We start from the raw sequence: 24,059 nt of genomic DNA, 5'->3' as shown, positions 1-24,059 counted from the left end.
TCATCGCCCTGTAGCAGCTTTTGCTGGAGAGCCCCCACCTCGCTCCGGGGGCACCGGCTCTGAACCGGCTACAGGTGAATGCGATCACTCCCTGCAAAATGCCTGCTCACGTGGCCTCTTGTGGCCCAGCCACAGCGGCTACCCTCCTGCAGCTCTGCCAGGCCGCTCTTCCCAGGGCGGCTCCTGGAAAGCGGCACAGGGAACGGTCTCCTTCCCACAGACAAGTCCATCCCCAAATATTCTTCTGTCTTTTTTTCACATCGGTGCCTCACGCGTGGCCCCGCTTGCTTTTCAGAAGCCACGCCTGGCTGAAGGGCAAGCAGGTCACAATACTTCATCCGCATGCAAGGTCTGGCTATCGCAGGACTTCTTTTACCCCCCCAAAATACTTACGCGGTTCTAAGATTATTAACATAACTGCATCCAGCCTAGCGCTCTTGTGTGAGTTTGTTGTTGAAGTACCAAAGGTTATGTGGGTAGGTGAGGCATCAATTGAGGGTGCATGTAGATAATCACGGGCTTAATGAATTACTATGCCTCAGCTGACGCATACTCCGCCGCATGAGAGTTTCGCTCCAGACAGAAAGGGGAAAGCAACTTTGTGGTGCGACAGGTCGACTGATACGTGGTAAATTATTAAACTATCGTAGCTGGATTGTTTGCAACACAACTCAAGTCAAACAGCAGGCTCCAGTTTCAGGAAGGGGAAAGGATTTTGACTGGGGCGCCCTCAGACTTTTTTGAGGAAATCAGCCAACCGAGCAGGTCTGCTCACACCCGAGGAATCTGACGGGGAGCACGTCGTCTCAGCTAACGACTGAACTTTGTCACAAGAGGGTGGAAAAAGCTGTGCAACTGTAGTTTTTTGCATGTAGGGAAAGCCAAGCCAGGCTGGCTTGATATTTGTGTAATGCCTAAAAAGAACTAAGCAAAACTCAATGCAGTACAAACTATCATACCTGCTTTTATTGAAGAAGCAAAACTGAGCGTGCCAGATCCTTCTCTGCCTTTTGAAAGCTACCTCTTCAAGAAAGGCTTGGTTTGGTGTTTGACTTCTTTTTCAACAGCCTGTCTCAAAAGACACAGGTACGCAGAGGGTGAGAATCGTGACAGCGAATGGTGCAGGGACATTCAGCCCAAACCACTGCAGAGCAAGCCTGCAGTTCGAAAAAGCATCTTTTACCCTTTTCTTTCATCATGCAGAAAAAGACCCCAAACAACTCGAAGCCAAACCTTTGGTGCAAGGGTCATGGAATTCACTTTTAAGCCGAGATTCTCCCAACATCATGATGCTAACGTTACGGAGCAATCTCTTCCAGCAGTTGCCAAAACCAGCCTCTTTCTGTCCGTCTCCCTGCTACAGGCTGGCAGCAGGTCCCTGACGTACTCCTCCGCTACGAGCATAACCTGCGTCCTCCTACAAAATGGTCAACATATGTAGTGAGTCTGAAATCTAATTGCCTGCTGGTACTAAGCCAAGGCTTGGATTTTGATGTGCAGCTACTCCATTTCCACCCCTGCCACCTACCTCCCCTGCCCTCCGAGCAGAAGAGCGATGGCGAGTGGGCGGATAGGATGGGGATGTATTACAACCACCCTTTAATAGCACAAACCACATTGCTTCCACATCGTAATACCTGGGACAGATTAGGCTGGGGCCGTGTGTGAAAGATATGGTCAAAGAAACAAAAGCAATTCAGGAAGGCGCGCAGAATTTAGGTCGCGTCTTCAAGCTGCCCAGAAAGTTTCTAAGAGACAGGCTGTGAAAGCACGCCCAGTATCTGCTTAACCTGGCTCCTTTTCCCCGACTGCGGTACCCCCTCAGTGTTTTGCCTGGGCTGATAGAAAGCGGTTTCCAGTCTTAAAACCTGCTACTTCCAGGCGAGCAGGGTGAGGGAGCTCCCTGATACCTGCAAATGCATCCCGAGCACTCTGTGCATTCCTCAGAGATCCGTTCTGCTGCCAGAGATGTTCAGGGTCTCAGATCAGGGAAGTCCACAGCAGAGAGTAGGTAGTGCTGTGATTTTATCAGAAGCAGAAAAAAAAAAAAAGTTAGCCTAATGAACACAGGAACGGCTCGTTTATCAAGGCTCTAGCAAAGTAAATGGGCGGAAAACAGAGCCTATGTGGTGTGACCTCAATCAGCTCGCTTACTCCACCAATATGGACCACTTACTCACTTGAAGGGGCTTTAATAGGTATTTAGAAGTGTGAAACAGAGACCAGCCTTTCACCCACCTGTGTGACATCCTTTTTAAAAAAGAAAATATGAACTCGGCTTTCTCGGCACACAGAGCAGTTCAAGCTTGCGGGATTCTTTGTGCCACCCTCGCAGATCCTGCTGCGCTCAGCACCCGGAGGTTACCTTGCCATATGAAGAAAATGTACTTGAGTTTTCAAAACAAGTCATTTTGGGAAAGCCTGCATTTAAAAAATGGCCTTGAGGACTGGGATATGGCAGAGGAGCTCAAACTCACCGTCACTACTGAAGAGTTTCTGCAAGGTAAGGGTCTCAGGGGGATGAATTGACTTGGCTTCCTTTTAAAAAGATTCCTACCTCCAAAACCCAGGTGAAAGTTGTAAAATCTGGTAAACAGTAAGTTCCAGTATAGAAGTTAACAAAAAGCCCGTGTTTAAATGTGATCAGATCAGATTAGAAGCGTCTGCAATTACGTACAAAGTAGGCAGCTGACAGAGGCTAACACAAAAAATATAAGCTCACCGCAGTGTCTCTGGGCTCCCCATGTCTACCAGCTCCTGATGAGACCCCGCGCCATCGCACGCTGAAGCGGCAAGCTGAGCCCCAGGTGCTCGCTGGCAGGGGCACTGCCAGATGCCAGGGGTACGTTTGGGACCTGGTGCTACCTACAGAGGCTGGCAGTGTTTCAGGGAATGGCCCGGGAAAGGGGCTTTTCTTTTGCAAGCCAGAACATCTGTGTCCAGGCTGGCATTTTTCCAAGCTTACTTAGAAAAAGTTGAAGCCCATCCCTCAAGGCCAAGGATGTGATGACATAGCTGTGCCTGCAGACACACTTCCCTCCGAATGCAACCTTTTGGGTAGATAAACTTGGGAGAGGAGGACTGAAGGGAGTAATTTACACTCTTCTGGCTGTGCAGGGGAAAGAGAAAGTAAAATTGCAGAGCTGAGCACCGTTGTTCAGGCTGGCCGCAGCGGTGCAAGAACACACAGACATGCACGCTCTATGCAAAACAGGAAACAAAACACTGTTTAGAGGGATGGGGAGGCAACTGGGGACCTTTGCCTTCGGAGTTGCATTGCATTAGAGCTCCCCCAGGCTGCCTCTGGACAGCAGGGTCTAGAAATGGTCCTCAGGTAGGACCGGCGGGGTGACGTTTCTCCTTCTCCTCAGAACCTGGCCTTCAGCCCCATCTGTGGATGTGGGTAAACCCCAGCCTGGTCTGCCCCATCCCCGGGAGCTCTGGCGTAGACCCGGCCGGATCCGACAGCCCGGTGGCCTCGGTCGCTGGCGCCACGGAAACCTCCTCGCCAAACACATCCTGGGACTACTCCGATCCGGACTGCTCCGAGGAGGATGTGCTGTCATCCTCCGGCGAGGCTGGAAAGGTATAAAAAAGGGAACTGCTTGGGCAGTCCTAGGCATCGTATGCACTTAATGATCCCGCAGGAGCCACCGGCTCAGCAGCTCCGCGAGCGGTTACCTCCCGTTTCAGCAGGGGTCAGTCAATGCATGGAGCCCGTCTGACGAACAGGCTGAGAGTACAAAGTGCAGGGAAGGAGGCTGAAATGTATATAAGCTTTCTATACACACTCTGCCAGACCCACCCTCTCCCAGAACAAGGCAGCTTATCCCTGCCCCTCATTCCACCCGGGGCTAATATATCCCTGTCCTTTTTATTCTTCCTCTCCACAGCTTATGGAGGATGAAGATGCTTCGCGTGGGGACATCCCAGTTCCTCAGGAGACGCCGGAAACTCCCGAACTCAAGGCAACGCTGATGCCTCGGAAATCTGCAGTCCTCAGACCTCAGAGCGTGAAGCTTAAGTGCCCCAGGGAGACGAGCGCCAAAATCGAGGGAGGCTGGCCTCGTCCCCCCCTTAATTACTGCATCCTCATCACCCTCGCCCTGTGCAACAGCGCAAGTGGCAGTCTGACCGTACAGCAGATCTACCAGTTCACACGGTACCCACCCTTCTCCCAGCTCCTGGCGCAGAGTGAGGGGACGAGGGACAACGAGGGGTACGGGAGTCTCTGATCTTCTACTGGGGAGCAGGGACGTGGCAGCCAGGACTTGCATTCTGGTCTCAGCTCTGCCTTTGGCTCAAGATGCCACTGAGAAAACTGCTTCCCCTCTTTGTCAACACCCACACCCAGGAGCCTGGAGAGTCGGCATTTTAGTTTTGTCTTACTCTCCTTAGAAAAAACACAGTGCTCAACTGTGCCAGCCATCCTTACACCACAGGGGTCAGGGAGGACACTTTCCTCCTTCCCTTGCTCGGATGCGATGCATTCTGTCATTTATCACAGCCGCTAATCGCTTCAGCTCAGGACAAATCTCTTCTCTCCGCAGGCAGCACTTCCCTTTTTTTCAAACGGCCCCAGAGGGCTGGAAAAACACGATCCGACACAACCTGTGCTTCAGCAGCTGCTTTGAGAAAAACACCGGCTTCGTGTGCGGCGAGGGAAACCGCAAGTCCTGCCTCTGGAAACTGACTCCAGAAGGACGCAGAAAGTTTCAGGAGGAGGCGCAGGCTCTGCCCAAAGAGGCTCTCGACTTGGTGCGCCAAAGCATGAGCGAACCGGGTACGTTTCAGAGGGCAGGAGCACCGCAAAACGCAGAGCGAGTCAGACTTGACACGGTTCCCATGGTGGGGGGATACGGGCGGGCACCCAAGCCAGTACGCAGTCACCAGCACTGCCGGACAGCAGGTCCAGGAGATGATACCAGACACTCAGAGATCCCTGTAGAGCCAGCCTCAGGAGCGGGGCTTGGTCACCAGACCGGCCATAACGAAACCAACCTAGCGATAGGAACAAACCAGGCTACATTAAAACACAGAGCCTTCATCTCAGTATCGCGTTGCTCAGCAAAACAATACCTATCACTTTAACGTGGATAAGAGCTGAGGCTGTAGCGTCAGTGCCTGAGCAGTCATTCTGATCCAAGTAACTATCGCAACTTCCTCTCTCTCTCTCTTTTGCAGATCTCATGAGATCTCTGTTTGGCCTATGATTCCTTCTGGCTCCCTGCTTCTGAAACACGTATCGTGTGTTTTCAAACCAAGCTTGTTTTCTCAGGTCCTGCCGCAGGTAGCTTCCCAAGAGCTGCGTGTGGAAATTAGGAGTATCGTGACATAAGGACTCAAATTTAGAAGCAGGGTGGGGAAAGATGACCAATCTCATTTCCTTCAGTAAGGCGAGTTTTTGCTCCAGCTGCACACATCTCAGGTTGCAGAGGCATTTTGACATGTGGCACCCTCTATGACTTTAACACAAAGTCCTCCACGCAAGCTGTTGCCTCTTGCAATGTTCTTGTGGTGCAGAGGCTGAAGCTGCGGGAGAAGGTTGATCTGTGCCCTAACAAAGGGTCTCGGCCCACAGGCCGGAGGCTGAGCAGAGAACACGTTAGCTGGCTGAGTGAGAGGAGCCCCTGCCATACAGACGTTATTCCAAGCTGTTGCGCTTGCCTGCCCAGCTGTAAAACCAGCAGGCAAGGATCCACATAACTGCTGGGCAGGCTGCTTTGCAAGGTGCTTGGAATTTCTGCAATGCTCGCTTGACAGAAATCAGCGAGCACTGCAGAGTGCAAGGAGGGAGGGGGTTTTCTCGGAGAGGCAAGGATGCAACAAAGCAAAAAAAAAAAGAAGCAATCAGAGCTTGCTGTTGTGCTGTTGACTTACTTGCTTCTCCAGCAAGAGGCAAGAAAATCACGTCCCCGGGCCAGAATTCAGGCTGGTAGCAGGTGCCTAGTGTTGGAGAAGAGTAGGTTTTCTGTGCCTTCTGCCTGGCTGCTGCGGCAGCTGCTCAAGTAGAAGCACGATCGCTCCAGTTATCAGTCCCGCATGCAGCAGGAGCCGGGGCGCCCTGTCGACAGGGGACAAACAGCACGCGGTCACGATGCAAGTTCTGGAGTTCACTGTTGGGTTGTATCCTAGTCCTGACCCACAGGGAGAGGATGCCAGGGGACAGCCCCCCCGAACCTGCTCGAGAGGGCGGGCTGGGCACACCCTGGAGATCAGCTCCTTTCACCCGCCTGCCCACGAGAGCGTAAAAGAAGAGACGCGTTAAAAGCAGTTTGATCGAGTCGCAACACGCGCGCGCGCGCGCTAGGCTGGTAGCTTCCCTGGCGAGCGCACAAACCACCGCGCAGGGTGGGTTTGCACAGCTGGGTGCTAATGTCACCTGAGCGACTGCAGAAGTCAGAGAGTGACAGACGGCTGTCAGTCCCACACGTGACAGCACAGGCTCTGTCTGTCTCTCTGTCTGAACGGGACCTGATTTAAGGTGAACGGTCTTTGAAGGCCTGGCTGCGCTGGATGGCAGCACTGAGAGGACCTTGATGCTGCAGTTCAGGCGCTCTCCTTCAATCACGCCGGGCTAGACCATGAGCATCCTCTGCTCTTACTGAACGTAAACAAAAAACCCCAACCAAACAGTTAAGATTTCGGTAGAGCTGTGGATGGGCAGGAAAACAAAGGCGTCGGACCAACGCTAGCAGACAGGCTGTGTCAGAAGGCAGCCAGGTGGGAGGTCAGCGGGTTTCAGGGATGTACGACGCGCCTGCAGCGAGCGATCGTAAGGGTGAGCGAAAGAAGTCTGAAACCAGATAAAGCTTCAGACAGGCCGGGGGAGAGCGGCGTTTGCCACACGCACGTCCCCGCGGGGCGCCGAGCGAAACGCCAGCTCGCTATGAAGGAAAAGGGCGTAGGTTTTCCTGCCACCCTCAACTCAGCACCCTGCAGCGGGGCTTAGCATGGAATCACGGAGGGTTTGGGACGGCAGGGACCTGTAAAGCTCATCTGGTCCCCCCCCCGCAACTGGCAGGGACGTCTTCAGCCAGATCGGGTTGCTCCTCTCCTGAGCAGCGCACCAGGAGCTGCAGCGAGCCCGCGCTTGGCCCGGCGGCCGCTCGAGAGCTCCCCGCACCCCCGGGCCGGGACCGGGGCCGGGGCCGGGGGAAGGCAGGGCCGGCGCCCCTCGCCGCGGCGGCCGGGCGGTGCCGGGCTGCCGCGCCTGCGCCCCGCGGGGCCGGGCCGGGCCGCGCCGCGCCGCCATGGCGGTGCACTACTGCGGGCTGTGCCGCCGCACCTCCTTCTCCGGCCGGCGGCACCTGTACAGCGCCGCGCACCGGCGGCGGCTGCGGGAGGCGCTGGACCGGCTGCAGGAGGAGGTGGCGGCGGCGCGGGCGGCGGCGGCGGCGGCCGGGGAGGGCGGCGGGGCCGTGCGGCCCTACGACCCGGCGGAGCACGAGCGGCGCGTCTGGTGCCTGTGCTGCGGGCGCGGCGTGCGGCGGGACGGGCGGCGGGGCGGGCTGGCGCTGCCGCAGGCCGGCCTCCTCCAGCACCTGGCCGGGTAGGCGGGCGGGCGGGCGGGCGGGCGGCGGCGGCGGGGCCGGGGCGGCGCTGACGGGTGTCCCGCAGGCCCGAGCACCGCCGGGAGACGGCGCGGTTCTGGCGGGAGAACAGGCCGGAGGCGGCGCCGCGGGAGCGGTTCCTGGTGCCGGCCGAGGAGTACGAGCGCTTCGCCCGGGCGCTGGAGCGGGCGCTGGCCGCGCACCAGCGGCGGGAGGAGGAGCGCATCCGCCAGGTACCGCCGACCCGGCCCCGCCGACCGGACCCCGGCCCCGCCGAGCCGGCCCCGGCCTCACCCGCGCTCTCCCCGCAGATGGCGGCCGGCATCCGGGAAGCCGAGCGCAGGCAGCGGGAGACGGTGCAGGCCGCGCTCCAGGTCGGTGAGCCGTATCCTGCCCTGGCTGCGGGGAGCGGGGACGGGGCCGCGCGTCCCCGGCGGCACCGGGCGCCCCGGCGAGGGGCTGGGGGCGGGCGGGGGCTCTGCTCAGCGCCAGAAATATCGTTCCTTTTTCCTGAATTGCGCCCAGCTTCAGACAGAGCCGGAGCCTGGTGCGGGACCTGCCCTCTGCGGCCCCCCAGCCGGACCCGGAAGGTGAGAACCGTTTTCCTTGAATTCCTGCTCACCCGCACCCCGCTCCAACGCCGCCCCGCGCCACAGCAGCAGCCTTTCGCGCTTGCCGCTGCTGTTGCCAGAGTTGACACTGCCGCCGCCAGGATCTTGCGTTCGCTCAGATCCTTCACAAACTCTTATGACCTAGACTATAGTAAGCGCCATAGCTGCAGAAAGGTTGCCCTCCCGTCCACGCGTTCGTAGGTGAGCGCTCACAGCCACGAAGAGTGAGCACAGTGGTAACATAAGAGTGTTTAACGTTGCCCCGAGAACATTCCTCCTTTTCCTTCTTACTGCAAAGCTCTCTGAACACAAATACAATTCTGCTCCAGAAACCTCTGGACAATCGTTGCCCGCCCGGCTTTGGCAGTCGCTCCCCTCTCAGACTGCCCCTTGGCTCCCCTCTTCCAGGGACTCCTCTCAGGATGCAGAGCAGCCTGGCCCGAGCGGGACACAGACGGGACCTGACTTAGACTGGATGGAGTCAGGCCAGGCTTTGACCTTCATTGGCCACCAGGTAGGGGCGACTTGCTAACGAGCATGACTTAAATAACCGCAAGTTATAGCACGCGTCGCAAAGCAAAGCAAGGGCTTGCAACCTCCGTTGCTGAAAAAGGCAGCTTTGCCGATTCAGACGACCAACTAGCCGAGAGTTCCAGTCATCCAGTCTAAACTTGCATTTCATTAAGCAAACGTACTCTAACGCGCACAGAAAACCCAACCGCTCCTCAAAGAAAGCGGCGACGAGCCTCCCTCTGCGTCATTTTGTAACAGAGCTTGATACCGGGAGGGAACGCACATAATGTCCTTCTGTTTAGAGACATTCTTAAAAGCATCAGTTTCTCATTAGTGTTTTATGTTTCTGTTGACAGGAAACAGAAGGGAAAGGAAATGTTCACACAGGTAATCGCGCCTGCTTCGTGGCTCATTTGGTTGCTACCCTGCTGAAAACTCTTGGCTTGCAAATGTAACAGGGATAACTGAAAGCAGTTTTGAAGCAGTTACAGCGTAACCTGGAGCTGCTCGTTCTTTTGCTAATGTTTGACACACTAGAGGAAAAGAAAACACGTCCGTATTGTGAAAATGCTGTTGGTGCTACTGCTGCGCAGAGCGTATGGTTTGGGGTGCAATCTGCCGCGGCTGTCACCGAGACAAGCCAGCTGCTTTTTCTTACGAAGCCCCAAGTTTACTTTTCCTTCGCTGCTCGCTTGGCAGGGCGAGCTGCGGGGACAGCGGGTAGAGGGGATGCCTTCCCCTATCTCAAGCTTAGGATAACTTCAGTGGCTAAATGCATTTTCCCCCTGACTTCTAGGAGCAAAACCTCCCTGGCTAACAGAGGAAGAGGATGGAAGTAAACCACAAATTGGACCTTCGTACGAGGAATTTCTCAAGCAAAGTGAGTGGGTTGCATACGTTTCAGTTAACCTTGCATTCACTTTACCGCACTAAAGAATCAAAAGCTATTTGACTGAAAAACTTTCACTTAACGAAATATTTTTTAGAGGAGAAGCAGAAGCTGAAAAAGCTCCCAGCGGAGCGCGTGGGTGCCAACTTTGACCATACCTCTCAGACGGGCGACGGCTGGCTCCCTTCCTTCGGGCGGGTTTGGAATCACGGCAGGAGGTGGCAGTCCAGGTGGGCTTCACGGCAGCACAGACCGATGCCGAGGGGAGGGCGCGCGGCTTCCTTCCACGCAAGGCGCTCACGGAGCAGGCTTTGCGGTAGCAGCAAGCGTAAGGAGATGTCTTACTGTGCAAACGAGTCGCGCCACGCGGTGCTCAGTCCGGGCAGAGCGTCGCTCCTGCCCTGGAGCGGCGCACGCTGACTCGCGGGGCGAAGCGTGGTCGTGGCTGCAGGGGCCGCGCACGCGAAGGCGTCTGCCTCGCTGAGCTAGGCTCACCTTTCAGACCCGCGTACTGGGGCGCATAGGCACGCTTGTTCCGCTGGCGTCTCGTAATACGCTAGAAATCTCTGTCAGCTAGCTGAAGAGACTACTACAGCTCACCGAGATAACGGAAAAAAAATAGTGGAGTAAGCTTCTGTTCTAAAACACTATGCCTAGCACTATCTCACTTGTTAGATGAGGCAGCATTCTCTCTTTCTAAAGGCTGTTGCATTCTGACTTCTACGCTCTCTTTCAGGCATCAGTTCAGAACTGAATCAGGGGAAAAGAAGAAAAAAAGGTGATCAGAAGAGGAGCACCGAAGAAACCAAGCTGTGACTGCAGCGGAAGGGCGGACTGCGGGTACCCGCAGCTTTGTTGGCGCTGCCACTGTCTCCGCCAAGTTTAGCGCTCTTATTGAATACCTACATCTAGATGCGTCCAGTCCCCCACAAGGCAGGGGGACCACGGCCTCATTCCGAGTTGAGCGCTGTTACCAGAAGGGGGGGGCGTCGCGGCAGACCCACTCCCCCTGTAACAGACGCACAGCGCACAGCTGAGCACCGATTTCTTGAGTCTTAAGCTACCAAAGGCAGATCCTGCCAGCAGGGAAGGTCTCCTGCCTACACGGTATCTTCATAATCGGAAAGCCTGCCTTATACAGCACGTGCTGCCAGTGTCCTAGGCTGATGTGTGGCATGATGTCCCATTAAAAAAATGTTTTTGAGAAATAAAGTTGTTTTTTTTTTTTTTAAATTACCTGTGTTAGTAGAGCAACTGAAACTTGTTTCAGATGCAGGGCCCATGCTGGGGATAACTGATGACATGCAGCTGATGTTTTCATTCTAATTTATATTACTTTACTTGTTCTGCCTCACCTAAAGTCCTCAATAGAAGGAAGGAGGCCTTGAAGACCATTGCTGTAGGCAGTTCTTCCTTTTAATTTAAACAAAATACAGCCTGATTTAGAGCTGCTTATCTACGCTTCCCCACTAGACCTGGTCGATGCTGCTGCCTTGTACGTGCAGAGATCTGTGGGCACAGCTTGTTTAGAGGGAGTTTAAATACATGATTGAAATATCCCACTAGCACCTTCCCTGTCTACAATGCAAGAAACAGGCTTCAGTGTTCCTCCGACTAGAACCGAATACGGCTTAACATCACTGGCTGCTGTCGGTGATGCGAAAGTTCCTTCCCTTTTTGCAATATAAAAGCATGTTCACGGTACATCCATAACACCATACAAATGCAAAAACTTGCTGCTAGAGGAAGACAGCTGTGACCTGTACCAGAAGCCACTATCAATAATGCGTCAATAATGAAACGTACACGTTCTTGAAAAAGCAAGAAAAATTATTTCAATAATTTTATTGCGTGCATCTACATATGACACATTGTGGACGAGGTCACCGGAGAACCTGCAAAGCAAGAAGTCCCAAGTCAGACAACCAGCTCGCAACCAGCTAGCACAAATCAAACCGCCTGAAAGCCCTGCCCCAATAAGAACACTTGTACATGGTGCCCTCTGGCAGCAGCAAAGGCGCGTGCCCGCGTGCCCCGCAGCCCACAGAGACAGGAGAGCGCACGCAGCTTTCCCCGTCCGATGGGCAACAGGGACAAAATTGCAAATTGCTCTTTAATTCTGGAGAACTGGCGTTTCCAGCAACGCCACACAGACAGGCGCTCAGAGCGCGAGCGACGTCCTGAACGCCTGGAGAAACGGCGCACCCAAAGCAACGCGGGAGCTGCGCGTGACACGGCGCGTAGCCGTCTGCCAGCCCCTGATGGAGCACGACCCAGCTCCTTCACGGAGCCCGCCGTCTCACCTCCCTACGCGTCCTCCCCTGCGGCGGGCGCGTCTCCACCTTTCGTGTTTCTGGTGTAGATCACTTGGGCTCGGTGCTTGGACACCAGTTTGATCAAACCTACGAAAAAAGGAAGTTATTTGAGCGCACGCGTAGTGGAGGACGCTGGGGATATTGCACTCCCTTCTAAAGCAGCAGACTGGACAACACGCGATAGCAAATGCCGGGGTACCCGATACTACACATGCTTATATGCGGCTTTTGTTCAGGTCTGGCAGCAGTTATGTCACAACCCGTCCTTCTGGCAGCATTGTCTTACTACAGCAATGCCACTGAATGCGGCAGAGCCGCTGCTCCTTACTTTGGAGCACTTCTGAAATGCAAGCTAAGGCAGCGGCTCGTCAGAAACACACCAATTTGCATACTGCAGATGCAGCATGAAATCTTCTAGGTGATCAAGAAGACGATGCCCAATTCAAGCTGCTTTCTGTTTTTCCACAGTTTTGAGCGCTTACCTTTGCTAAGCAGCTCCTGGAGCGCAGCCCTAGCCAGGGAGCCTCGAATCTTCAGTCGCTCCGAGACAACTGCAGGCGTGATGAGCTTGTAGTTGGGGACTTCTTTGCACAGTTTGTCATAGGTGGCTTTGTCAAACAGGACAAGGTTGTTCAACTTGTCTCTCACTTTCCCCTTGGACCACTTCTACTTGAAAAGAGAAAAAAAAACCTCTAAGACATCTTCTAAGCAGTAACAAAAGATAGAGCTTCCGGATGCCTTAAGAACAGCACCATCAGACGTCTCCATCTCGCGTCCCAGATTAAAGGACTAACGAGATGCACGAAGTCGTCTTTGTAAAAGCCCGTGTTGCAGACAACACCTACAGCATCTCCAAATAAAAGCAGCAAAACCTTTTGTTACCCAGATTTAACGCCGTCGCCTGCAACTTACAGCCAGATGACGAAAGGGCTCCTCTAACGAGGCGGCCCCCCAGCGCCAGGAGCACCCAGCCACCCGCTCCGTAGGCCTGGCCACGCCGCAGGCCTGGAAGGCCTGGGGAGCCCCAGCAGCCTCCTCCGAGCGATCGGGCTCCCGCGCCCCTTCGTGCGCCCGGCTGCGCGGCCCGCCTCTTCACGGCGGGCTCGGGGAGGGCCGCGGCCCGGGGCCCGCCGCCAGCGAGGCCGCCTCGGCAGGCGCGGCGCAGGCTCCTACCTTCTTCTTGGCTTTGCCGCCGGACTTGTTGACCGGGTCCTTGTCCTTTTTGGCGGACTTGCCCGCGTCCTTCTTCTTCTTGTCGTCTTTGGGCGGCTGCGGGGTGGGGGGGAGAAGTATGGGACGGTCAGCGGCGGGGACGGGTCCCCCCCAACCCCCGGCCCCTCCTCGGGGCCGCCCGCCCGCCCTGGGGGCCGCCCTCCCGGCGCTCGGCGGGTCCCCCCGCGCCCCCGCAGCCCCGCCGCCCGCCCCGGCCTCACCATGCTGCGGCGGCGGCTGCTCCCCCAAGATGTCGGCCGAGAAAGGAAGCGCCTGGCGCGAGGCGTGGGGAAGCCCCGTGCTCTCGGGCGGCTTCCGGGGCACGGCCTGACGCCACTTCCGGGGCGGGGCGGGCGGCGCCATGGCGATCTTCAGCGTCTACGTGGTGAACAAGGCGGGCGGCCTCATCTACCAGCTGGACCACTACGCGCCCCGCGCCGACACCGAGAAGACCTTCAGCTTCCCGCTCGACCTCGTCCTGCGCCCGCACGACGAGCGCGTCGTCGTCGCCTTCGGACAGCGCGACGGCATCCGCGGTGCGGCGGCGGGCGGGCGGGGAGGGCCGGGCCGGGCCGGGCCGCGCCGGGCTGACAGACAGACTGACAGACTGACGCCGCGCTGTCCCCGCAGTGGGCCACGCCGTGCTGGCCATCAACGGCGCCGAGGTGAACGGGCGCTTTACGGCGGACGGGAAGGACGTGCTGGAGTTCCTGGGCAACCCCGCCAACTACCCGGTGTCCATCCGCTTCGGCCGCCACCGCCTCTCCTCCAACGAGAAGCTCATGCTGGCCTCCATGTTCCACTCGTGAGCCGGGGCGGCACGGGGCGGGACGGGACGCGGCGGGGGCGGCGGCGGGCGCTGAGGGCCATCTCCCCGCAGGCTCTTCGCCATCGGGTCGCAGCTGTCCCCTGAGGTCGGCAGCTCCGGGATCGAGATGCTGGAGACAGACACCTTCAAGCTGCACTGCTTCCAGACGCTGACAGGTACTGTCCGGCCCTGGGCACCTAGCACCGCTCCGCTTTGCCGGGGCCGTCACGGAGCTCGGCCTTCCTCCCGCTTCTGTTGTTGTGGCTCCAGGGATCAAATTCGTGGTGCTCGCTGACCCGAGGCAGGCGGGGATAGACGCCCTTCTCCGCAAGATCTACGAGATTTACTCTGACTTTGCTCTGAAGAATCCCTTCTACTCCCTGGAGATGCCGATCAGGTAAGGAAAAGCCCACTTTTAATAATGCAGCCGCAACCCCTTGTCGCTTTCTGCCTGTGCAGTAACAAATGCTGACAGCCCTTAAGTTAAGTGGCAAAGCAGACCGAGAGGCTGAGGGAAGGGGGACGACCCAGCACACTGCTGCAGGGACGGGACGCTGACCTGTGCCTTTTCCAGCACCGCTCTGCTGGGGAAGCGGGAGGTGCTCTTCCTTGGTACAATCCCTGCTGTCCATCTGTAACGCTGGAGCCCACGCAAGAAGCTTTACTCGTGCTTAACAGCCACGCCAAAGTTTGACAGGAGTCAGGTTGCCATCTTGTGACTTACGGAATCTCTCCTTGAAGGATGCAGAGCCAAAGGATGTGGAGAGCCCATCTTCCTTAGCCTGTTCCGTAGGTAAAGTCATCCCCTTATGCTTTTCTGACTGTTTCAGATGCGAGTTGTTTGACCAGAACTTGAAGCTGGCTCTGGAGGTGGCAGAGAAAGCCGGACCCTTCGGACCTGGGTCGTAGAGAAAGCCTCACCTGTTGCACGGATTCCTTTCTCGGGAGAGCAGAGCCTCTCTCGTCCCCGGCTGGCCTCTCCCGGAGCTCTCTACTCCACAGCAGAGACTGCACATCCCCAAAACATGCTTCGTTATGTCCCAAGATACCGTTTTATCCCCTTGGTTGTGAAAGTTACCTTAAACAGACTCGTTACTACTGTTTACATTGGGCCACAGAGGCTTGTTCCGCTGTTGCGGCTCCACTGCCCTTGAGTGAAGAAAGAAAGATAAGGTGCGGGTCCCCGGCCTTACCGCAGTCGATGATTGTCTTCTTTCGTTTCATAACTGTACATATGGATTTTTCCTGTATAGCTCTAACTTATGGTTTTGCAGGGGGTTTCTGCGTAGAAGTAATAAACGCTCCTCAAAGAGGCGGACGGCTGTTTGTTTTCTGTTGGCAGGGCAAATTCACCCCAGTAGCGCCTCAAGAGGACAGGCAGGTTTGGGTGGTTCTGCTTGCACCGTTCTCCATAAGACAACCAGAGCCCTCGTGACACTGCTCCGTTTTTATTTCACAGACAGTAGAAGACGTACAATTAAGTACAAAATGTAGTTCACTTCCATTGTTTTAATTAAGGCTGGCTACCTGCTCTTGCAACCGAGCTGTTCAGCAAAGTACCTGCGCGCGGGTTCTCCACGAGTAGAACTTGCCTCTTCCAGGACCCTAAAGCAGTAAATCCTTTCAGGGAAAACCAAGAATATTCAACAAAATCCCGGTTAAAAACCTGAGCCTACTTATGGCAAAGAGTGCTGGGCCTGCGGGCTGCCAGCGGTGGCTCTGCTAAGGCCAACTCCCAGAGGCAGCCCAAGCCCCCGCCCGCAGCCAGGGGAGATGCAGCTCTTGCCAAAAACATCCTAGACTACGTACCTCGCACTGAAAAAATACGAGCCAATGCTAGAAACACGGCTTTGCACGAAACCCAGCTGCAGAAGTCATGGGCCGGCGGCAGCTGCTGTCACAATACCTGCCGCCGGGTCAGTTTTCCTGGCTGATTTGCAGAGCACTTGCTACAAGCTGACTTGGCAGCAGCTGCCTCCCTTGCAAATCATTAACGCTGTACGCAGAAATCGCACCGGGCAGAATCAGTTCAACAGAAGGAGCTTCTCTAAACGCTCTCCCCTGAAGTGCCAAGAATTTCTTGGAAACGTGCCTATTTCTAAGCGCTGCGGAGAGCCCTGCCGCAGCACCGCATCGGCGTTCCGCTTCTCCAGAGCAAAACACCACCCTCGCTCCTAACAGCTCATCCTGGGTAAAGCTAAAGCCACGCTGCTCTCCAGTCAGCCGTGAGGCCGAACCGTCATGGTCATCACTCCCTGCTCTGTCACCGTTCCAGGTCCGAGAGCGCGCAGGGAGCTCGCGCCTAAGCGAACCGAGACAGCTGCGCTTACAGCGGCCGGAGGGGGTGAACGAACGCGGAGAAGGCTCGCTTCAGCACCCCTGAACAACGAGGCTGACTTGACAGTTAATGGCCGAGATGAACAGTAAGGACAAAACTAAATGTGACAGCACCTGAAGCCAGTTGTTTTAGAGCACTTTTAGTGGAGAAGCTCAGGCTGCGAAGCCTGCTCGCCTCACCAACAGTGCTGTGAGGAGGAGGTACAGTAAAATCATTGCAAATGTAAACTAGCTGAATTATCACATCTCGAGGGAAAAAGTGATCGGTAGCAGGAACCTTGTGCCCTCAGGCACGTGACAGTGGACGAGAAATTGAGACATTTTTATCTAGGTTGCAGCAATAGGTAAACTCGCTCCTAGGCCAGTTAAACAAAAACCGAGCATTGTTCACATCGGCATGGGAGCATCCTTTTCACCAAGCAGCTTATCCTCAGTCAGCCTTCCTGGGAATCCGGCCCATCTTGGTGCGGATGTTCCGCAGTAAGAAGAAAGCCACCGTGCTACCGGTACAGGTGATTTCGGCTACCCAGAAGGCTGTGGCCCAGCTGTAGTGCTTGGCAATGGTACTGAAGGGTAGTCCAGCCAGAAAACCCCCAACTGTAAGGAAAAACAAAGAGAAAACTAGCAACGCTTGAGCGTCTCAATTTTATCTGCCAGTACTCGGTTTTGCAGGTATAAAAGTTCCTTGGGCCTAGTTTGAACTTAAAGCACAAGGCAAAAACCCGTCAGGTACAGCAGGAAGCATCCCTGAGGCTTCCCGCTCTGTTACCTCTGCTTCTCAGCTGACTTCCCACGATCGGTAACTTGGCACCCAGGGGCTAGACCACGTGTCACCAAGAACGCACACGGGCTTTCTTTGGTTTTCGGGGAAACAGGTGTTACTCACCGTTGGCCATGAGGGCCACTATGGCGTGGGAGGTGCCGCACAGGTTGGCAGGGGCACTTTCGTTGGCTATAACCCCAAACAGGGCAATCGGCCCATACGAGGAGAACCCAAACACAGCTCCCAGAGTCAGGATCCACAGCTGTCAAAACAAGTTAAGATGAGAAACAGGATCTGTGCATCTTACCACTGCCAGTCAGCAGCTGCTGACAAATATCAGATCCTATGCACGGTACGAGGGGGTTTTGACATTTTCGGGCTGACACCAGCTCCCTGGCCTGCCGACAGAGAGCTCAAGCCTGTGACAGACCCCACGTATACACAGCCCAGCTGCACCTCCGTCTTGTTAGCCAGCGCGCGCGCTCTCCTCTCTCCTACAGTTCTGCCCCCTACACCGTGTACACGCGCTATGCGCTGTTTTGCAAGAACGAACCAGAATGTTGAAGAGAGATGGGCAATGAGCCCGTGAAATGGCAGGAGAGAGCTGTGAATCGAGTCACTTTTAAAAATGATCCTGGAGACAGCACCTAAAAGCTTTTCTCATTTTAGATGCAAGCGACTGAGCAGAACATCTTTATTTGCGAGTAGCCACCATCTGATAACCTCTGTGTTACTAAACAAACACAGAAGCAAAACAAAAAGCCCCAGCAGTCTGAGCTTCAGTGTTAGCTTACGCTCTACAAAAGCTACCTTGCTCAGAATTTCTTGCGAAAGGACGAAAGGATAAGTAGCTTGACCATCTCAAGAGTACAGCACGCTTTTTGAACTCTAAACGCCATTTCAAGACGCGCAGAAGGAAGTAAATGCCATCTTATTTTCCAGATGGGACACAGAAACAAAGAGTTAGGAAAACACCTGCCAAAGTTAAGCAGGAAGGCATCTACAGGAACAGAATCAGTCCTTCCGACCTCACTCACAAAACCCCTTAACCGGCTACATTTTACCTGATAAACAAACGCCCTTGGAACCTTCTATACAAGAACTCAAAATTTTTATATTCAGGCTTTTAAAGTCAGTTAGTGTGATGAAATGATTACAAGAAAAGGTTTCTTTCACAAAACTTACAGTAATCTTCTCAATGCCCTGGTTCTAAGTTCTGGAGCGCTAACCAACCTCCCAGGATAGGAAAAAGGCAGACCAGCGAAAGCAGAAACAGGCAGAGGGAGAAAAAAATGCAAGGCAGAAACCTCATGTTCTTTTAGGCCTGTAAGATCAGCTAGAGGTTGCAAGGCTACAGTCCAGAAGTGATTTTCCTGAAGAAGAAAAAAAGGGAAAGGAGAAAAGAGGTTTCATTTATTTAGCAATCATTAGGGCAGATGCAAGTCATGTCTACGCTATAGCCGGTAATGCAGGCTACCCAAGCCAACTTAGGCAGCAGAAGCAGTCCAAACCAGACTAAGCTAGCCTGCTTCTCTCTAGCACAAACAAAGGAAACGCAAACTTAAAGTTCCTGGGAAGGGTGAAGAAAACAGTCACACTCCCTATCATCAAACTCCTCATCGTTAAAGGGCTATCCCTACAACCGACGGTCAGCTGCTCGTGCATGGATTACCTTGGGAGAATCGCCCGTGACCGTGACGCGGAAGAGAAACATGGACACGCACATCCCGGCCATCATGGAAAGCAGCAGCGCGTGCCGAGGATTCCCGTAGCTTGACAGGCCCACCTGTAACACGGGAAGGGAAACTGAGGGTCAGAAACTGGAAGGACTCCTTCAATCTTACGCTTGTGGTAACGAATGCTGTCCACACAGCCCAGTCAGAAACGTGGACGGTGCATTAGAAGCACACATTTTAGCAAGGCTTCTTGGTTTGGTTTAGGGACTGCCCGCAGTCAAACCGTGCTAAACAAGCAGCTCTTAGTGATGAATGATACTTCTGTTATCAACTGTACCCTATTTCTACCCTAAATTCAGCTTCAGATCCCACCACTGGATAGTAATGTGGGTTTTTTTCAGCCAGAGATAACTGTCAACAACCAGATCTCTTTCAACATGGAAATCTGGAGAGCACAGTAAAGCCAACAAATTAAACAGATCAAACACCTTAAACCTGACAGGCGTATCACAATCCCTAACATCGGCATGCGTATTTCCCAACACCTTCTAGGGCGTTCAGCGGTTGTCCTCACGCAGACAGCAGAACTGGGTACAGGCCTGGTTTTCAGTTGTACCGCACCGTGGCAACGCCACCCTGACTGAGCACCTTAGCGAAGCTGTTGAGATGGGTCGTGTCCCTCCCAGCCTACCTCTGCACGAAGGGAAAGAGGTGGGTTAACCAAGAACGGTCTGATTTTCAAAAGTCCCATTTCAAAGCAGGGTAGTTTAGACACAGAACCGCATCCAAAAGAAGAGCTTGGGAAGACAGAAGAAAGAAACACGGTACTAAGAATGGCTGTTTTCTAGCGTGAGGCAGCAGCTCCCTACCTCTGCATTCTGGGTATCCTGAATCTCCAGAGCAACATAAACAAGGGGAGCATTCTGCTCCGCTACAGGTGTGGGCATTAGAGACGGGGGGGAAAATAAAAAAATAATCTTTACGCACTCACGAAGGAAGCCAAACACAAACGTAAAAATTCTGAAGCAGCTCAAACTGACACTGTGTCAACCGCCCGGCGCGCCTGAGGGTCCAGATTACTTACTCTTGCTACCGCTCTGTCAGAAAGGTATCCAGCAGCAATGCTTCCCACCAGACCCCCAATCTCCAAGGCACTCATGTAGGAACTACCTAGAACGTAAGTGAAGCAAAGAACAGGCCATCAGGTTCGGTCACAACAGCAAAGCTGCTGCATGCTTTAGACCAAGCTCAACTGCTGTCAGCTCACCACGAGCTCAGAGCAGCTCTGCTGGACAAGACTCTCTAGCTCAGCCTTGCGCAGGAATGCCTGTCTGCCAGTCCCAGGAGGGCTCTGGCACAAGACCGCACTGAGGCACTCGGCGCATGCAGTAACTTCATCGGCGAGTTATTTCAATAACTACGTGTACCTAAACGGACAGGTAGGAGGTAAGCAAACAAGTCCCTCAGATGGAGTGGCCTGCGTCCTTTCTCTGTACCCAGTTGAGCTCTCTGCCACACCTCCCACACTGCAGCCACTAAGCTTAAAAATGCAGCTTTGCATCTTACCCACAAGCATGGACTGTCCCCTCTCCTGGATCAGGAACAGCTGTCCCCAGTCGGTACAGCACGTTTTCACTCCAAAAACGACCAAGTAGCCTGTTGAGAGCACCCAGAGGTACGGTGAGAGCAGCAGCTCTGTCAAAGTGCTATTGTCGCTGGCGGAACCTGTAAGGAAGACCAGGAGGAACGTTACTACCGCTTGAGCGCAGCTACTGAACCACACCGACTCAGCAGCACTACAGACACATCCGCAAGCAGGATTCACGCATAAGGACATCCTTACAGAGGGAGCTATTCATAGCTACTGGTAGTGAATGGCTTTACCTCCCCCTCGTTCTGGGTTTGCTGTGATTTCAGAATCTTTTCTGTCAACTTACTCCACACTCGTTAAAGATTTCAAAGGAATAATCAAAACACTACTCCCAGTAATTTTCTGTATTGCGGTTGCCAATAAACCCTTCACAAAGGTTGTTAGAAATAACGATCTGCTTCTCCAGATTTTGCGCTAATGCTTTTACACTCTGCCTGTGAAAGCCACTACACAGACCCAAAGACGCTGACTTTCAGGTACTACCTTTATTTTTGCATCGGTCACCCAAGAACGCTTACAAACCTCCCCAGAGAACACTCTGGGGAAGCAATATTGGTTCTGTACACAAAGAGGTCAAGTCTAGCAGCATAGGCATCGCAGGACGGTGTGGAAGGTAGGCCGAGTTTCCACTGGCCTTTAAAATCCTACAGCAAACCTCTGTTGCAATTCCCCTCTACCTGTTCTGCTTTCAGAGGAGCACCACACTCAGTGGTCTGGACAAACATTTACTAACTAGATGTCCTAGGTTAGGACAGAAAACACTGAGCAGAGTCCACCACAAGCCAGGGGTCAAGAGAACCCACGGGGGGGTGAGGGGAGAACTGCCTGTCTTCTGGTAACGTGGAGGAGAGGAAGGTCAGGCTTAAGGAAGCATTCCCTGCTGTTGCGTTTTTTCTCTCTCCCCAGTACCCCCCAGGAGACTCGGCTACGCAAATAAAACCCCAAGAAAATGAGGGAAGACGTTACACAGATGGGGAGATGAAACAGCCAGGCACGAGCATCTCAGTGACGCACACACGGCCACTGGCAGGCCAAGGAACAGAACTAATTGGTGGTCAGGCTCTTCCTCTGCTCTGCTGCACTTTGCTGTGACAGTCTCAGAAGCCCATACACCGGCCCCTTCTCACAAGGTTACACTGGGGCTTGCTTTATACGATTTGTAACTTCAACACGGCAGCTTGACAGTTACCAGAATAAAGCTGCTGAAAACAACCCCATACACGTATCCCGCTGAGCAGTGGTTTCGGGAAGTGGGAAGGACGGAGGTCTCGGTACACTGAGAGCAACACAGAGGCACCCGAACACAGACAGAAGGCACTGCACCTTCTCCCGTGGCTGCCCGCTTACAGTGAAGTCTCGTGCTCACCTTTCTTCCCTTTCTTGGCTCCTTGTTCAATGTTGGGTAGCCCAACATCCGACGGCTCGTTTTTAATCAGGACAAGGCAAACAAAAGAGACAACCACGCAGATGAAGCCAGAGAAGGACAAAGTCATGCGCCAGTCGTAGTTCAGAGACACGAGAGCAGCGACAATGGGGCCTAAGCCTCCAGCCAAGTTCATGCTTGTAGACAGGACTGCCCACCAAGTCCCAAACTGGGAAGGCTCAAACCACTGTGCAACAAGAAAAATGACGTGAGGTCTGAGAAAGAGAGCGACGCTGCACCTGAAAACCCTCGAGGCCCACGCTGCGGGTTCGGGGCAATTCAGACCCAGATCTACAAAAGCAGGTAAAGGGAGCGCCTGCTCTTCACTCCCTTAGTCATGCAGGGAACTCCAAACATTATGCGAGCGTCAGCCATGGGAGCTTGACAGGTGCTCACACCACGAGCCAGCTCACGGTTATTTCCATTTACAGACGACAAAACCGAGACGCGGGCCGGGAGAGGCAAATTTAAGAGCGCATGGTTCCGCGTACTCACTTGCTAGGAACAGCGTCCTCCTGGAAAGGTCTGCTGGCAGAGGACCGTGAACAGATACGCGGAGAGTCACAGGGTAACTTTAGGACTCGCTGTTGCATTAAGTATCAGGCACGACCAGCTCTGCATTGCAATGTGCGCTCGGAGCCAGAGCCACTTGGGTGGTGGCTGTCGGCAGGAAAATCTGAGCGCTACATTCACAAACGCCTTCAGAAAACACTATGTGTATTGTTTCTGTTATGTGGGAACTTCCTTTCTGTGCACACAACCATCCCGGACAGTCCTTCTCTCGCCGGCTAGATGCCTCACAGAAGGGCAATGCAGGTGTTCCCCTCCCCTCGTCCCACCAGCACGTGCATTCCTGGATTTTACATCTTTCAAGAGAGGTTAGCGCACAGCTGACCTCCTTTCCTTCTGCCCTAAGGCAGGAACCAATCTGTTCCATTTAGACTATCACAACACCCAAATACAGGCAGCTTAGAGGCTCGACTCATGCTGGTCCTCCATATGTTACCTGTTTTTCTACCTGAACAGCCTGCAGTTTGCAATTCCTGAGTTCCCTGAGCGTGCAGATGGAATTCTGCTCATCGCTCCTCGCCCAGCAGCAAAACGCCGCAACGGCAAAAAGAGGCGAGCAGCCCTCTGTCTGCACGCTTACAACGCTGGGTTCCGACAAATGATGTCTCTTACAGTGAAGGTGGTCTGCTACCAGGTGTTACTTATCAAACTGAACTAGGATCGAGGCACACAAACGCTAACGAACTTTTTGAATCTTTGCCAGAATAAGCAGAATCTTGTGCACGGACCCTTGCTCCGCAGGCAGAAGAAAGCACAGCTAGTGGTTTGACCACCTTGGCTCGAAAGAGGCAGGAATCGGCGCGAGTTCCTCTGGATTCGGAGCAAGCATTCCTGCAACACGGTCTGCACAGACCTGCTGCCGGCAGAGCTTAGAAGAAGAGCCGCGAGAAGTTTCCCCCCTCACCTCCAGCGAACACTTACTTTTCGCAGTATCTTCCCGCAGGGCGGCCAGCCCAGTCCCTGGGCCAAGCCGTTGAGGAACCAGAGCCCAGCAAAGGCCGTGACGGTGGAGCTCCAGGAGAAGACCACGTTGACCAAGCCCACCATCAGCAGGCCGGAGGAGAAGAGCCAGCGGGCGCTCATCTGGTCGGAGAGGACGCCGCTGACGAACTTGCTGATGGCGTAGGCTGCGGACTGGCTGCTGGTGATGAGACCTGCAGCGGGGCAGAGCCCCAGGCGGGCCTGAGCCCCAGGCGGGCCTCAGCCAGGCGGCACGGCGGCCTGCCCACCCGGTAAAGCCGGCGCCGAGCAGGCAGGGCAGCGGGGGGCCCGCGGACCGGCACTCACCCAGGTCGTCCTTCCCCAGCGGCACCTCGGCCATGACGGCGGGCATGACGAACGAGAAGGTTTTGCGGTTGAAGTAGTACAGCGTGTACCCGACGAACATGGCTCCGAAGATCACGGCCCGGTACCGCCCGTACCCGCCGGCCGCCATCCCGCCGCGCTCCTCCGCGGCCAGGCGCGGCCCGGACCCGACGGGAGGGGACGGGACGGGACGGGGCAGGCGAGGCGGCCGGCGGCCCGGCCCCGCGGGCGGGGGGACGGCGCGGGCGGAGGGAACTGGCGAGCGGCACCGGCTCCTGCCGCAGCCCCGGCCTCGCCGCCCCGCGCGGAAGTCCCGCCCCGCCCCGCCCCTTGGGCGCCGGGCCCCGCCCCGGTCCGCCCGCCCCGCGGCCCCCCCGCCGCCGCGCCCCCGCGGCCCCGTTCCGCCCCCGCGCACGTACCCCGAAACAAACGA

General features: G+C 55.0%; 5 protein-coding genes across 9 annotated transcripts; 3 read left to right on the top strand and 2 right to left on the bottom strand.

The window, feature by feature from the left end:
• Nucleotides 1–2,382: 2,382 nt before the first annotated feature.
• FOXR1 (forkhead box R1) lies at nucleotides 2,383–5,091 on the top strand (the record flags this gene model as incomplete). The annotated part of the gene is made up of 4 exons (XM_082330544.1): nucleotides 2,383–2,503; nucleotides 3,372–3,586; nucleotides 3,894–4,162; nucleotides 4,551–5,091. 4 exons carry the CDS (start codon nucleotides 2,383–2,385, stop codon nucleotides 5,089–5,091), a joined length of 1,146 nt encoding a protein of 381 aa, XP_082186670.1.
• Nucleotides 5,092–7,253: 2,162 nt separating this feature from the next.
• CENATAC (centrosomal AT-AC splicing factor) lies at nucleotides 7,254–10,745 on the top strand (the record flags this gene model as incomplete). Its single annotated transcript, XM_082330513.1, has 9 exons — nucleotides 7,254–7,552; nucleotides 7,621–7,786; nucleotides 7,865–7,927; nucleotides 8,079–8,143; nucleotides 8,573–8,678; nucleotides 9,034–9,064; nucleotides 9,474–9,557; nucleotides 9,664–9,796; nucleotides 10,303–10,745. 9 exons carry the CDS (start codon nucleotides 7,254–7,256, stop codon nucleotides 10,346–10,348), a joined length of 993 nt encoding a protein of 330 aa, XP_082186639.1. The 3' UTR covers nucleotides 10,349–10,745.
• Nucleotides 10,746–11,375: 630 nt separating this feature from the next.
• Nucleotides 11,376–13,456, bottom strand: RPS25 (ribosomal protein S25; the record flags this gene model as incomplete). Its single annotated transcript, XM_082330676.1, is given in 6 exon segments — nucleotides 11,376–11,461; nucleotides 11,870–11,968; nucleotides 12,364–12,547; nucleotides 13,055–13,150; nucleotides 13,315–13,438; nucleotides 13,440–13,456. Coding segments are annotated over 5 exon segments (516 nt in total). The 3' UTR covers nucleotides 11,376–11,461; nucleotides 11,870–11,873.
• Nucleotides 13,455–15,214, top strand: TRAPPC4 (trafficking protein particle complex subunit 4; the record flags this gene model as incomplete). Its single annotated transcript, XM_082330675.1, has 5 exons — nucleotides 13,455–13,629; nucleotides 13,724–13,898; nucleotides 13,974–14,077; nucleotides 14,172–14,298; nucleotides 14,732–15,214. The coding sequence occupies 5 exons, from the start codon at nucleotides 13,455–13,457 to the stop codon at nucleotides 14,808–14,810; spliced, it is 660 nt and encodes a 219-aa protein (XP_082186801.1). The 3' UTR covers nucleotides 14,811–15,214.
• A 107-nt stretch (nucleotides 15,215–15,321) lies between these two features.
• SLC37A4 (solute carrier family 37 member 4) lies at nucleotides 15,322–23,899 on the bottom strand. 5 transcript variants are annotated; one of them, XM_082330670.1, is made up of 9 exons: nucleotides 23,609–23,899; nucleotides 23,243–23,475; nucleotides 21,695–21,938; nucleotides 20,244–20,402; nucleotides 19,762–19,847; nucleotides 18,674–18,787; nucleotides 18,309–18,374; nucleotides 17,125–17,263; nucleotides 15,322–16,835 (listed from the first exon to the last, which is right to left on the bottom strand). In XM_082330670.1, the coding sequence occupies exons 1-9, from the start codon at nucleotides 23,754–23,756 to the stop codon at nucleotides 16,669–16,671; spliced, it is 1,356 nt and encodes a 451-aa protein (XP_082186796.1). In that variant the 5' UTR covers nucleotides 23,757–23,899; the 3' UTR covers nucleotides 15,322–16,668. The 5 variants fall into 5 exon arrangements, with proteins under 5 accessions (XP_082186796.1, XP_082186800.1, XP_082186799.1 ...); XM_082330674.1 differs by having other exon boundaries at nucleotides 23,243–23,503; nucleotides 23,609–23,684; XM_082330673.1 differs by lacking the exon at nucleotides 21,695–21,938 and having other exon boundaries at nucleotides 23,243–23,503.
• Nucleotides 23,900–24,059: the final 160 nt, after the last annotated feature.

This window comes from Platalea leucorodia (genome assembly GCF_965183815.1).
Source record: "Platalea leucorodia genome assembly, chromosome: 20".
Lineage (NCBI taxonomy): Eukaryota > Metazoa > Chordata > Aves > Pelecaniformes > Threskiornithidae > Platalea > Platalea leucorodia.
The sequence above is the reverse complement of the archived record's forward strand: the minus strand, read 5'-3'. Positions and strand labels throughout refer to the sequence as shown.